The 14,082-nt window shown below is 42.4% G+C and overlaps 1 protein-coding gene across 1 annotated transcript in view; it reads left to right on the forward strand.

Annotated features, from left to right (window-relative positions):
• Window positions 1-14,082, forward strand: part of kst (spectrin beta chain, non-erythrocytic 5 kst) — a 113,890-nt gene that overhangs the window by 13,931 nt on the left and 85,877 nt on the right. The window contains 13 exon segments of the mRNA XM_089737911.1: window positions 1,607-1,794; window positions 2,591-2,729; window positions 3,397-3,483; window positions 4,823-4,953; window positions 6,644-6,866; window positions 8,046-8,251; window positions 8,859-8,947; window positions 9,650-9,803; window positions 10,600-10,735; window positions 11,453-11,665; window positions 12,134-12,280; window positions 13,047-13,217; window positions 13,666-13,840. Of these exon segments, the coding sequence (XP_089594037.1) occupies window positions 1,607-1,794; window positions 2,591-2,729; window positions 3,397-3,483; window positions 4,823-4,953; window positions 6,644-6,866; window positions 8,046-8,251; window positions 8,859-8,947; window positions 9,650-9,803; window positions 10,600-10,735; window positions 11,453-11,665; window positions 12,134-12,280; window positions 13,047-13,217; window positions 13,666-13,840 (2,059 nt within the window).

Genomic DNA, 14,082 nt, shown 5'->3' on the forward strand with positions numbered 1-14,082 from the left:
GGAGTAGAGTTCATCCATACTACCTGGAGCCACTGCGTTCATCCACAGTGCGTTTCCAGAGATCTTTTGCTACGTACCATCCGGCTTTGGAATAAGCTCCCTTCCACGGTGTTTTCCGAACGCTGTTACATGTCTTTCTTGTGGAGAGTACTTAAATATAGGCAGCGACTCGGCTCTGCCCCTGGCATTGCTGAAGTCCATGGGCGACGGTAACCACTCACCATCAGGTGGGCTGTATGCTCGTCTGCATACAAGGTCAATCTCTCTCTCTCTTCGATCGGTCCCTCACTGCTGAGGATCGTGACTCCCTCCGATACCGTCAACCAGCTGTCTCCATCGATCCTGTTTTGTAGCTTAGTAGAGTGCGTGGTTGACAGGTACCCCCAGTTCCTCCACTATTTGGTCCGACCATTGTTTGGGACCTCTTCCCCTAGGCCTTTTCCCTCTATTTTACGGGTCAACACAAGGCGTTCCAAATTGCTGATATCCCTGCGTGCAACATGATCAAAATACCGGACTTTTTGGCGGGAACGCGAGGAGTGAAGTTGTGTGATTTGTTTTATTTTGTGTACTTAGTGTTTCTTCAGGTTTAAATGTGTAATAACGGTGGTTTATTAACTGTTTAGTATCTGTGGAAGCGCACAAATGTGGGAAAATGAAACTAAGCCGCTGGACGTAACTTCTCGGGTTCCTCCAAAAAGTCCACTGAAAAAATTTCAGTAAATGACCATCATTTTACTGAGGTTATATTTCATCCCATACCCCTTATCTCATGTCATTTCATTTCATTTCACCCCAGTTGATCAATGTCTCAAATCAATCATCTTCATTTCATTTCATTTGACTCCATATTTTTCATAAAAATAAGAATATAAAGTAAAATAAGACATGACTTAAAGGTCTTAGTTTTCAGGTCATAAAATCCCTTAAAAAGAAAAAAATACCAAAATACCGCAATATTCATTGTGGGCAGGTTGTGGATAGACAACTAAAAAACTTTATTTATTTTTTATAGCTTAGATGGGTGGACGAGCTCACAGCCCACCTGTTGTTAAGTGGTTACTGGAGCCCATAGACATCTACAAAGTAAATGCGCCACCCATCTCGAGATATAAGTACTAAGGTCAAAGCTCTCAAGTATAGTTACAACGGCTGCCCCGCCCTTTAAAACGAAACGCATTACTGCTTCACGGCTGAAATAGGCAGGGTGGTGGTGGTACCTACCCGTGCGGACTCACAGGAAGTCCACAAGAAGTCCTACCACCAGTAAAAACCGTTTGGTATATTCCTAACTTATACCTTTTCTGAATCTCGGAATTCAATCTGAATCTCGGAAACGGCTCGAACAATTTTAATAAAATTTAGTATACAGGGGATTTCGGGGACGATAAATCGACCTAGCTACGATTTATTTTCAGAAAAAGTTGTATTAATCGTGTTTTCAATAATCTACTCTTCCCGACATCTATTAGCGAATAATAATACTATTTTTCTTAATTGAGGGCAACTAACCGCTTTAAAGACACAACAAGATGGCGTTATCAAAAAAAAAAAAACGAGCAAAGCTCGGTCATGATCTAATTATTCCTATATAACTTATTCTTAGATCATCGGTCAAATGATGGACTGTGATGAGAGGAAGGGTGAATACAGCCGGCTGGTCACCGCGCTCTTGGAGTGGATCCGACTCAAGATCGAAGAGTTGAATGACAGGGAGCTGCCCAACTCTCTGGATGGAATTCAGCGTCTGCTACTTGGCTTCAAGCAGTACAGGACTGTTGAGAAACCTCCCAAGTGAGTTTTATGAATATGTTAATAGCCCATCTGTTTTTTTTTTATTGTTAGCTGGGTGGACGAGCCTTCGGCCTACCTGGGGTTAAATGGTTACCGGAGCCCAGAGGCATCTACAACGTAAATGCTGCCACCCACCTTGAGATATGAGTTCTAAGGTCTCAGTATAGTTACAACCCCACCCTTCAAACCGAAACGCATTATGCGTCACGACAGAAATAGGTAGGGCGGTGGTACCTACCCGTGCGGCCTCACACCTGTGTCTTTTGGTATGTCCTATCTGGCTATGAAACCTTACGCGCTATATCGGGAGCGCTATGACATGTCGTTCAAACGCGGCTTGAGGTTTTGGTCATGTAAATATATCGACGCTTGAAAGGCAAACGTGACTAAGCGACAATAACTGCTTTATACATAAATGATAGGCAATAACCAGATTTGATGCGCAAAAAAAATATATTTCTAGGTCTATTAAAACTATTTCTACTGTATACCTGTATACCTGTAGGATTGAGATTCGTTAAAATAGTTTTTTTTTTCAGGTATTTCAACTTTAAATTAGTCTGCTGTAAAGTTCACGCATTGTCCCTTAGTCACCTTTTTTTTCCTTTCAGGCGTCGATATGTATACAAAGTATATGAAAATGTATAATGTAATATTCGATCGTTTTATTGGGGTTGTCGTGTCCTGATACTCCTGTCTTTTGGGCAACCCTTGCAACGCTGCGTATAGTCTCATTACTTTGAAGTAAATTGCAGGTATTACTCAGGACGCGTCTGAATATAAAACTCCTTCACAGATACAAAGAGCGGTCGGAGATCGAAGCGTTATATTTCCACATTAACACGATGCAGAAGAGTCTGGTGGGAGAACCCTGGGCGCCACTGGAGGGACAGCTTCCTCAAGACTTGGAGAGAGCCTGGCAAAGATTGGAACAGGTGATTTAGCGTTTTTTTATTTTACTATACAGTCTTGGAGTATGAGTGTACTGGTAGTGGGGTGTTTTGTGACCTCGCACGGATAGGTCACAAAACACCCCACTGATACTAATTGAATTGGAATTTAAAAAATATTTTTCTCTATTATTAATAAATAAGTTATTACTTATCACATTTATTTTATAATTTGCTAAATGACCTAGTAACATTAAACCAAATTGACAGCTGTTGAATAAATCGGTAGTTATTATCAACATTACCATAATTAACTAGGTCACAGCACTACCGCATTCCTCAGGATGGACATGAACTCGCGCGCCTACTGTAGGTGAGCTCACGGGGCTCAAACCTGACGACATTGATAAAACTGGCTCTAGCAAGAGCAGTGCTTCGCAGAATCTACCAGCGGATCGGAAACGCGACCCACTGACAAGATCCGGCGAGGAACTCAGTGGGCTGTGTCTGTGGGTTAACTTACTCTTATCATATTTAGACGGGTTGATAGTGTTAAGTGGATGCTGCAGTCCATGGACAACACACCATGTGCCTCCGACTAAAAACCCTGACTTCTGTTTCTCTACAATTAAGATTAAGCAAATGATCCACTGGTACCAAATACCATAACCTAAAGATGCTAATATTAGAACTGTTTCTGTCTCTTTCACAGGCCGAACACGCGAGAGAGATAGCGCTCAGGACCGAACTGCTCAGACAACAGAGACTCGAACAACTCAATTACAAATTCAATACTAAGGTAATTGATATAAGTAGCTTTCGCTCAACCTTCGAATTTCCACCTTAATCACAGATGCTTTAAGGCTTAGATTCATTTTGAGTTAATTTCCTCTTGACATAAAAAAATTTATTTAAAAAAGAAAATCTTAACACTTTTAACGGTAGGCAGCGGCTTGGCTCTGCTCCTGGCATTGCTGAAGTCCATGGGCGACGGTAACCACTTACCATCAGGTGGGCCGTATGCTCGTCTGCCTATAAGGACAATAAAAACCAACTAAATTGCACAATAATATGGTTCCTATGATATAACTGCATAAGTTGCTACTTATTTTGTATTTACAGTTAAAATCTGTTATAACGACATCGAAGGGACTGCTCATATTCAGTCGTAAAAACCGATAGTCGTAACAACCGGTGATGTTTAATGTGTATCGTGCAAGTACAAACAAATCGATAGGGAATTATTGGAAAAATATATTTACATAATACGCGATTTTTCTTCAATATTAATTTGTTTTCTTTTTCTTTGCGAAATTTTTAAAGATTCACGAATAACTCCACAAGGTTTTGGTGCGTCTTGTGTATAGATAAGTAACAAACTAACTGAAGAGATATGAAGAAGCGGGCTTTGACTACCGCATGCACGTGTTTTGTTTCTAAGAATTAGAAAAGACCCTACACTAAACAAATCCTATTGTTTTTTTTCCTGATTTTAAAAGCCATTGAAGACAAATGTGGATACCTTTTCAAATTGTTTACAATACAGCTTAGGCGATCGTTCTAACAGATCTAATTCTCCGAAATATTAGTTAAATGTGGTCGTTTTATGAGGTATGTCGTTATTACCAATGTCGTAGAAAGCAATATTTTTAATAAGGCGGTCATATGGCATTCAGCCGGGACCTTTGTTCTTGGTTATTATAACCGGCATGTTGTATTAAACGATGTCGCAGTAAACGGTTTTGACTGTACTTTCAAATTTTTAGTATTTATTTGTATTTAATCGTATGTAAGTTTATCTTATATTGTATTTATTTCTCACATGTGTATATAACTATATATTTTTATGTAAGTTTATTAAGATATAGCACCGTCCATGCTAGTTTGATTATTCCTCTCCCTGCAAGGTTGCCTGGCCACCAATTTATGTCACCGTCTATTATTTGTTTTATATGCTTACTCTGTACATGTGGTGTCAAATAAAGAGTTATATTATTATTAATCCTGAAAATGTTGAAAGCGAGAGTCAGGCATCTGTCAACTATCTTATCTTGCATGATGGCTACCGTCACAATTTCATTTATTTGATCCTTGCTAGTTACTCTTACTGAGGAATCACGTTAGTATCCTGTCCACAGTCGGTCCTGCGTAAGGGCTACTTGAAGGAGATGATCCAGGTCCTGTCTGACCCTCGCTACGGCTCCAACCTGGCCCAGGTCGACGCCACTGTCAAGAAACACGAGGCCATATCTGCGGACATACTGGCAAGGTCAGTCACTTATAAATCTCATGACGCATTGAGAGAAACAGGGGGGGGGGGGAGAAATATTAAGCTCTGGTCATGTCTAGTGTATTAGAACATATAGACATCGTAAGGCGATATGGTCAGAGGCCTACGAAACTGCTGAAACTGCGATACTTTAAGACAAATATTTGTTTGTATGGAAACTAGCGACATCTTGTAGCGGATGCCCCTAAGTTTATATGTTGTTAAAGTTAAGGCATTTAATTATTGTACAATTAATACCGAAAATAAAAATTTAAAAAATCTAATAAATCATATGTACAAGTCTATTTGTTAAAGACAACATAATTGATTAAATTTTGATTTCTGAAAATTTTACAAAATCCTTCATTAAAAATAAGATATAGGATATGTAATATGTTACTGCCATCTACAGGAGCAATGAGAAACTAATCGAAGCGAAGCCATCTAGTGACCAACGCCCCTAAACATTTTTGTGGAGTGCTTATCTATTACTAATTTATGTGTGGTATCTATGGATATGGTGATTGTGTCTTCATTCTGGTCGCCATTGAAGTAACGCCTATACGTCCTTTAATTATTTATTAGGCACACAATACACATCACAAGCTAAAAAGATACATAAAAAACACAAGTAAAAAGAAACAAAATCTGGCTTGCAACATAAGCTATGTGCACACGACTAAGCAAGGCAAAGTGCTGAGTTTGTATACAATTACAAAATGACAAAACAACACGATAGCAAAAACTAATCTAACTTATAATGTGAGGTCGGAGTAGGTAGATTGATTTAAGGTCGTTGACGTCAAACGTAAGGGATAATATGGATATGCCTCCAAAATACCGGAACTTCATATTTATTGTGATATTTGTCCCGGAATTTCGAAATTAGCATGAATCTGTGTTTAAGGTGAAAAACATATTAATAATATCAATCTACGCTGCCAGTGCTAGCCAATTGTGAAAGAAATCAGTATTTCATTTTATACCAAAACACCTTGGAATAGTTACATCGTATTTTGTCTCTTTCTGTTGAATTAGAAATGACGCTTGTCAGTATGAGACAAAACTTAGACATGGCTTTTTGTTACTTTATCTCATAAATATAGAAATTGTATCCGATGAGGATTAATAATAAGTTTTTTTTCCATTTAAAAAAATAATCATTATGGATAAAATAGCATGTCCATATTATAAAATCTTGACGCAAGTATATAAAACCAATCTACCTACTCCGGCAACTGCTTATAATGTAAGGAAATAATTTTATTCACAATATACAATTGAGTCGTCTATTATCAAAGGTGGCAATCTGTGCATTTGGACAAAAAAATGTTATTGATATGTCAATACAGATTGATTTGAATATAATCGTCTCCTTCAAAGAATACGGTTCAAAACCTGCATTAAATAAAGGTTAATACTTAACCTGTTATTTATCTAAGATGTCGTTCAGAAGAGTTTTGTGACTGCCAATGGAATACAAAGTCAATAATTCGTTTTTCTGATTTACGAATAATTGTCCAAAAGTCACATTGCCGGCTTTGATAATAGTCGACTCAATTAAACAATTATACTACTTAACCTATTAGTAACGTGGGATGTAAAATTAAATTTTAACAATAGTTATTTGCGGTAGTTATAGGCAGCACACCAACTCTTGTCCAAATTGATCGTCATTTTATGTCTCCAGAACCGAACGCTTCGAGGACTTATCGGCAATGGCGGCAGAACTGGTCAGGGAGAAGTACCACGGCGCGGAAGCCGTCTCCAGGACCGAGCAAGCGGTCCTGCAACGCTGGAGGGAGCTCCTGGAATTGCTGGAAAGACATAGAGTGTCCTTGGGCAAGCTGGCCAGACTTATGGCACTACTGAGAGAAGCTGATGCCGTGAAACATACGCTGGTTGAGATGAAGGTATGTATGTTTCAACGCTTTTGAAGCTATAGTGTGAGGTCTAATTAGTAGATCAGATGATGATGGCGATGACTATCACGCCCGTCTCATATCAATTTCCTGACCTTGATACTTTCGACCCGGATATCAATGCCTTGAGGCATAAATATAAACAAGGAATATGGTGATACTTACCCGAGCAGACATATGCTACTTCCTATCACCAGTAAAGCTTAGTATGTATTTAGAAAGAGCATGGACCACTCTCCGTACATTGCACGGCCCACTAATTAAAATACCCTTAAATTCTATAATAAGTACGTAAAAATTAAATGTTTTTTTCTATAAATATTTCATTAATGTCCTTGAGAACACTAGTAACTGGGCCGAAAATGGCCCATGTCCATTACACTTCGTTGATAATTCGTTCACCTTATGTGGCGTTCGTGAGCACGTGCTTAGTCTCTCCTTAGCGCGTGTGTAAGTCTGCACGTGTATCATTCGATACCAGTACAGCAAACGTCTTAAACTTGAAGCCACGATCATCGAAATAACAAAAAAAGAAATTTACTTAATTTTTTTTTCTGTTTTTATTGCTTAGATGGGTGGACGAGCCCACAGCCCACCTGGTGTTAAGTGGTTACTTGAGCCCATAGACATCTACAACGTAAATGCGCCACCCACCTTGCGGACTCACAAGAGGTCCTACCACCAGTCTGTAGTTAAGTGTAGTCAAGTATCAATCGCTTTAAGAAATTCAATACCCAGTATCCTATTAAAATATTCAGCCTTAAAACCAATATGAAGTTTCGTAGTTACAATGGAGGGTTGCTGGCTGTCAGATGTTTTTTTGTTATTCAATGTTGAGATAGATACTAGAGCTCATGGATCAGCTAGTGCTAAGTAGTTAAACTCTACCACTTCAACTATGCTTCCTAATAAACTATCAAAGAACATCTGTGCAATAAAGTTTACTATAAAGTCAATGATTATCTAGAAGATTTCAAAAAGTGGGAATAAGTAGCTTGCTCCGGGGATTTCAATATTGCAATAATTGTTATGTTATAATAATCATTATAAAAATGAATATAAAAAAAATAATCTAATATGTTTTTTTTTATCTAATATTTTAAAAAAAAGACATGCCCGCTGAGTTTGATTTGATTTGATTGAATAATCACGCTTAATTTCCGATACCAGACCCAGTTCCAATCGGAGGAAGTCGGCAGGCATCTGTCTGACGTGGAGAGGCTGCTGCAGGCGCACGCTCTCCAGGAGTTGCAGCTGGGCGCCGCGGACGAGAGCCTCAAGCGCCTCGTGCGGCTGGCGGCCGGCGTGGACGGCCCGGCGCAACCCCAGGCGCAGCTGCAGAAGCAACTAGAGCAACTGCAGGAGGCTTACGACAGGTAGCCCAGAACACGTCATTACGGATCCTCCCGATCCATTAACAGTGCTTTTAGGTACCACAGGCACCGGTCACCGTTCTCGTCGAATCTTCTCAGTGGGTCGCGTTTCCGATCCGGTGGTAGATTCTGCGAAGCGCTGCTCTTGCTAGGGTTCGTGTTAGCAACGTCGTCAGGTTTGAGCCCCGTGAGCTCACCTACAAGTTAAGATTACGCTAAAATAGCCTCTCAAGGCTATCAGCTTAGGTAGGAAAAAAAATGACATGTAATAAACACCCAATCCATTGTTAGCTTTGTGCTCAATCCAGAGATGTCATTACATGTTCCTTTAGTTATGTGCGCGATCAACAGATGGCGTTACTGGTCCCTTCTAATTACATGCATCATCAAAAGATGGCGTTTTTAATTATAGCGTTAGTTATGCTCGTGTAGATGCAGATACAAACAAAATCAAGACTATCTTTTATAGACTGTTTACTTCCCAACGCGGAATCAGAACTTTTTCAAAGCTCTATTTACCCTTTAATTTTTTACGTGTATATTTTTAAGGCATATTCATATGAAACAGTCAAACAAGTGTCCCTATGTATAATGTGGTGTTCTTTTCCAGCCTGCTGGCGGCGGCCAAGGACCGAAAGGCGAGGTTGGAGGACGCTCGTAACCTGTACCAATTCCTGGAGGACCACGAAGAAGAAGAAGGTAGGAAATAACTGGTGGTAGGACGTCTTGTGAGTCCGCTTGGGTAGATACCACCATTCTGCCATAAAGCAGTAATGCGTTTCGGTTTGAAGGGTGGGGCAGCCGTTGTAACTATACTGAGACCTTAGAACTTATATCTCAAGGTGGGTGGCACATTTACGTTGTAGATGTCTATGGGCTCCAGTAACCACTTAACACCAGCAACCTAAGCAATAAAAAAAAAAGAATGCCGTAGTCACGGCACCCACAACACGACCAAATATCGGGAGCCGATTAAAACAAAAAACCTTGGTAATGATTCGTTAAATAACTAGTAAATTTATTCGTAATATGCACTGCTAAACATATGCCTCTCCAACTGATGTACTCACAAGACGTCCTACCACCAGTAAAAAAGCAGTTTATTCTGTCTACCCTCTGTCTAGTCTATTGTAGGGTATCACCGCTGTATTCTTTCAGAATAATTTGAGAAGGCATTATCTAAACTTAAATTCTATTCGCCTTGGAACCTGTTGTATCACTTCAGCTTTTTTTTTATTGCCTTTTTAGGCAGACGAGCTTACGGCCCACCCGATGATAAGTAGTCACCGTCGCCCATGGACGTAAGCAATGCCAGGGGCAGAGCCAAGCCGCTGCCTACCGTATAGTATCACTAGCACATTCACCACTGGACCAGTCTATACTGTACTGCCTCTCGCACAGGTTGGGTGACGGAGAAGCAGCGCATATGCCGCACCGACGTCGCCGCCAAGGACCTGAGAGGAGTGCTGGCTCTGAAGCAGAAACACACGGGGCTAATGCACGAGCTGAGGGCCAGGGAGCACGTCTCCCAGCGACACAAGTCCAAGGGTCAAAGGTGAGAAGGTTTCTATATGACGCGGCCATGTGTAGATAACTATAAAGTTAATATGCTGTTGTTATTATTAAGCGGATGTAGATTATTTGGCGGGAATGCGACGAACGAAGTTATGAGAATCGTTTTATCTGTGAACTAGCGACCCGCCCTCGCTTCGCTTCGGAAACTGTAATTTATTCTCGACGATTATTATCTCTCGATTTCTCGACTATTTAATGGATGTTGTTATACATCTAAACCTTCCTCTTCGATCACTCTATCTATTTTAAAAAAACCGCATCAAAATCCGTTGCGTAGTTTTAAAGATTTAAGTATACATAGGGACAGGGAAAGCGACTTTGTTTTATACTATGCAGTGAATTTATTCAAAATAATATTTGCATGTGTTATTATCAAGAATGTGTTAAAAAATTTCTAAATACACTATAGATAACGCTTATCGACAACAATAATGCGCATCACTATGCCCGTCCATAAGGCTCGTGAGTGGAAGAGAGAGCAAAATACTCGCTTCACCGCTCCGATTATTTATGACCCAAAACTGCACGGACAAAATTCGCCTACTAGTTAAGTTTACGCTGAAATAGCCTCTCAAGGCTCTCAGCTTAGGGAGGAAAAAAAATTACAGGTAATAAAAACCCACTCCGTTGTTAGCTATGAGCTTTATGCAGAGATGGCGTTACTTGCCTCTCCAGTTACGTGCGCGATCAACAGATGGCGTTACTGGTCCCTTTTAATTACACGCGTCATCAAGAGATAGCTATTGTATCATCATCAGCGTTTCACTTTCCACCAGCCTGATAGACGCCGGTCACCCGAAGAGCGCTGAGATCGAACGGCGGCTGACCTCGCTCAGCAAGCAGTGGGAGACGCTCAGGGACCTGGCCGCGGCACGAGAGAAACAACTGGCTGACGCTGCAGAGGCTCACCAGGTATCCTAGTGCCTACACCGCCGGCTGCGGGCGTCGGCAATATTTACCGCTTAATTATTAATTATCACAATAGCAAACAATTAAAATGGAATTATGGGGAACCCCCCCCCCCCCCTTTTTTTTTTGCGCTACCCACCTTGAGATATGAATATGATATTTGAGGCTAAAATCGATAAACCATAGTGTGCAAATACAGAAATATTTTTATCAACGTACGACCGTACTACTTATATCTTAAAATTATTGACGACATATGTAAGAGAATGAAGTCGTCGTGGCCTAAAGTATAAGACGTCTAGTGCATTCGTATCTAGCGATGCACGGGTGTTCGAATCGCAGGTGGGTACCAGTTTTTCTAATGAAATACGTACTTGACGAATGTTCACGATTGACTTCCACGGTAAAGGAATAAAATCGTGTAATAAAAATCAAACTCTCAAAAATTATAATTTGCGTAATTACTGGCGGTAGGACCTATTGTGAGTCCGCGCGGGTGGGTACCAACGCTCCGCCTGCTTCTGCCGTGAAGCAGTAATGCGTTTCGGTTTGAAGGGCGGGGCAGCCGTTGTAACTATACTGAGACCTTAGAACTCATATCTCAAGGTGGGTGGCGGCATTTACGTTGTCTATGGGCTCCAGTGGTGGGCTGTGAGCTAGTCCACCCATCTAAGCAATAAAAAAAGGGAAGGTGTAAATCTTATTAAACATTAACCACAGTTCTACGGGGACGCGAATGAGGCGGAGTCCTGGATGAAGGAGAAGCGTCCGCTGGTGAGCACCGCGGACTGCGGGCAGGACGCCGCCGGCGCCGCCGCCCTGCTGGCCCGCCACCGCGCGCTGCACGACGCCATCCGCGCGCACCACGCCGAGCTGCAGACCCTCGCCGCGCACGCAGCCCGTCTGCAGCAGGCCGGCATACAGTGCCTCCAGGTCAGCCGGGGACCTCCCTCATCATCATCATCATCATCATCAGCCTTTATCTACCCATTGCTGGACACAGGCCTTCCCCAATGCCTTCCACAGAATGCGGTCCTCCGCCTTCCTCATCCAACGACTTTCCGCCGTGCGCACTAAGTCGTCAGTCCGCCTGGTTGGAGGACGCCCCACTGTCTGTAAAAACTGGTTTAAGGCGCCGTCTGTTTTAGACTTATGAAACTTACAGTTAATAACAAAAATCAACATAAGAAATCATTTTATTGTTAATTAATAAATATTGTGACCATTAATCGAAATAAAACCATCCTATATTTCAAGTTGGATCAAACTGCACGCGGTGTGCAAAGTTAATTTAAAATCGGTTAAGTAGTTCAGGAGTCCATCGCGGACAAACAACGTGACACGTGATTTAGGTATATATATTAAGATAACCAGCATGTAAGTTGACTTTATTTTCCGCAGTTACCAACGGAAGTGGAGTCCACCCAGGGTATGGAAGACGAGGAGTGGGTGAACGAGTCCAGGCTGGTGCCGACCGAGGTGTGGGAGGAGGAGCCGGTCGAGAGACTCGAGCACAAGACCGTCACTGAGGAGAGACAAGTGCCGCAGGTGGGGTGCTGCAGGAATTATCTGGGCCAATTACCAGTTGCGGTAGACTAGCGTACAGACCGTTTTTGTACTGGTGGTAGGACGTCTTGTGAGTCCGCACGGGTAGGTACCACCACCCGGCCTATTTCTGCCGTGATGCAGTAATGCGTTTCGGTTTGAAGGGCGGGACAGCCGTTGTAACTATACTGAGACTTTAGAACTCGTATCTCAAGGTGGATAGCGGCATTTACGTTGTAGATGTCTATGGGCTTCGGTAACCACTTAACACCAGGTGAGCCGTGAGCACGTCCACCTATCTAAGCAACAATAAAAAGCCCTCGGGTGTTGGTGGGATCCCTACAGCAGCAATGCAGTAATGCCTTCCAGTTTGAAGGGTGGGGACAGTCGTTTTGTTATAAAATTGGGATTTTGACCTGGTGTCTCAAGAAGGAGGCAACGTTGTTGATGTCCAAGAGCTCGTTGAACAATTTATGACTCACAAAATGTTCTACCATCAGTCGTCATTCTCCTGTCCTTCTCCCAGTCACCTGGGGTCGGCGTTACATAGTTTCTCCTTGGTGCGTCTATTGCGTTTTCTGATTTGTGATTGGTTCGTGCGATATGACGTCATCGTTGGCCAATCACAGCCATCAATGTATGGCGCGACATTGATTCGTTAACAGCCACTTTCAGACTTCTCCTACCCTCATCATCTTCATACCCTCATTACCCGAGTCGTTCTCGAAGGTTGTTCATCTCCTATTTGACTATTGTTTGAATGACGCAGGTGAAAGCGCTGTACCCATTCACGGGCCAAGGGATATCGATGCAGAAGGGCGAGGTCATGTTCCTGATCAACAAGACGAACCCGGACTGGTGGTCGGTGCGGAAGGCGGACAGGACCGACGGCTTCGTGCCCGCCAACTACGTGCGGGAGATCGAGCCCAGGGTCGTGCCGGTGAGTCAAGACTCTCTGAATGTCTTTCTAAAAAACGGTGCGCGTGAACGAAGTGAAACTGACTGACTGACTGACTGACTGACTGACTGGCTGACTGAGTGACTGACTGACTGACTGACTGAAACAACTCTGTCCACGTACCGCTATTTTATATTCTGGCGTTACGGTGTCTACCATAGATTTTTGTATTTTTAATTTTTATCGCTGATGCGCATGCATACAAGGTATGTAACAGCTCTACAGAGACGCGTGTCAAAACTGACATCTGTCAAATTCAAAGGTACTTTTAATAGTGGCCTAAGAGAAATTGTGAGGTTACACAAATAGGCAACAACCGTCTTGCCTATTTCAGCCGTTGAACTAAATAAATGAAACCTCAACCTCACGATTGGAAATAAGGCGGTATTAGCCGGCGAGCACGTTAAAACTCAATGCAACTCCCATCCAGGTCCAAGTCCGCAGACCAGAGAAGGTGAGGACGGTTCAGCGCGTGAAGAAAACGGTGCTGGTGAAGCAGGTGGTGCCCGTCAAGAGGAACAAGCCGACCGCCAGGAGGGCGTCCAGGGTCCAGCAGAAGGTCGTCACCGTGGCAGCCAGGATGGCGGACATACAGAAGGACTACGGTGAGACATTCTTCTACAGCACTACAAGACTAACGGAATTAAATCGTCGCGGCCTAAAGGATAAGACGTCCGGTGCGTTCGTATGTAGCGATGAACCGGTGTTCGAATCCCGCCGGCAAGTACCAATTTTTCTAATGAAATACGTACTTAACAAATGTTCACGATCGACTTCCACGGTGAAGGAATAACGGTGAAGCAGTAATGCGTTTCGGTTTGAAGGGTAGGGCAGCCGTTGTAACTAT

Source organism: Bombyx mandarina, chromosome 24 (assembly GCF_030267445.1).
Source record: "Bombyx mandarina strain Sakado chromosome 24, ASM3026744v2".
Lineage (NCBI taxonomy): Eukaryota > Metazoa > Arthropoda > Insecta > Lepidoptera > Bombycidae > Bombyx > Bombyx mandarina.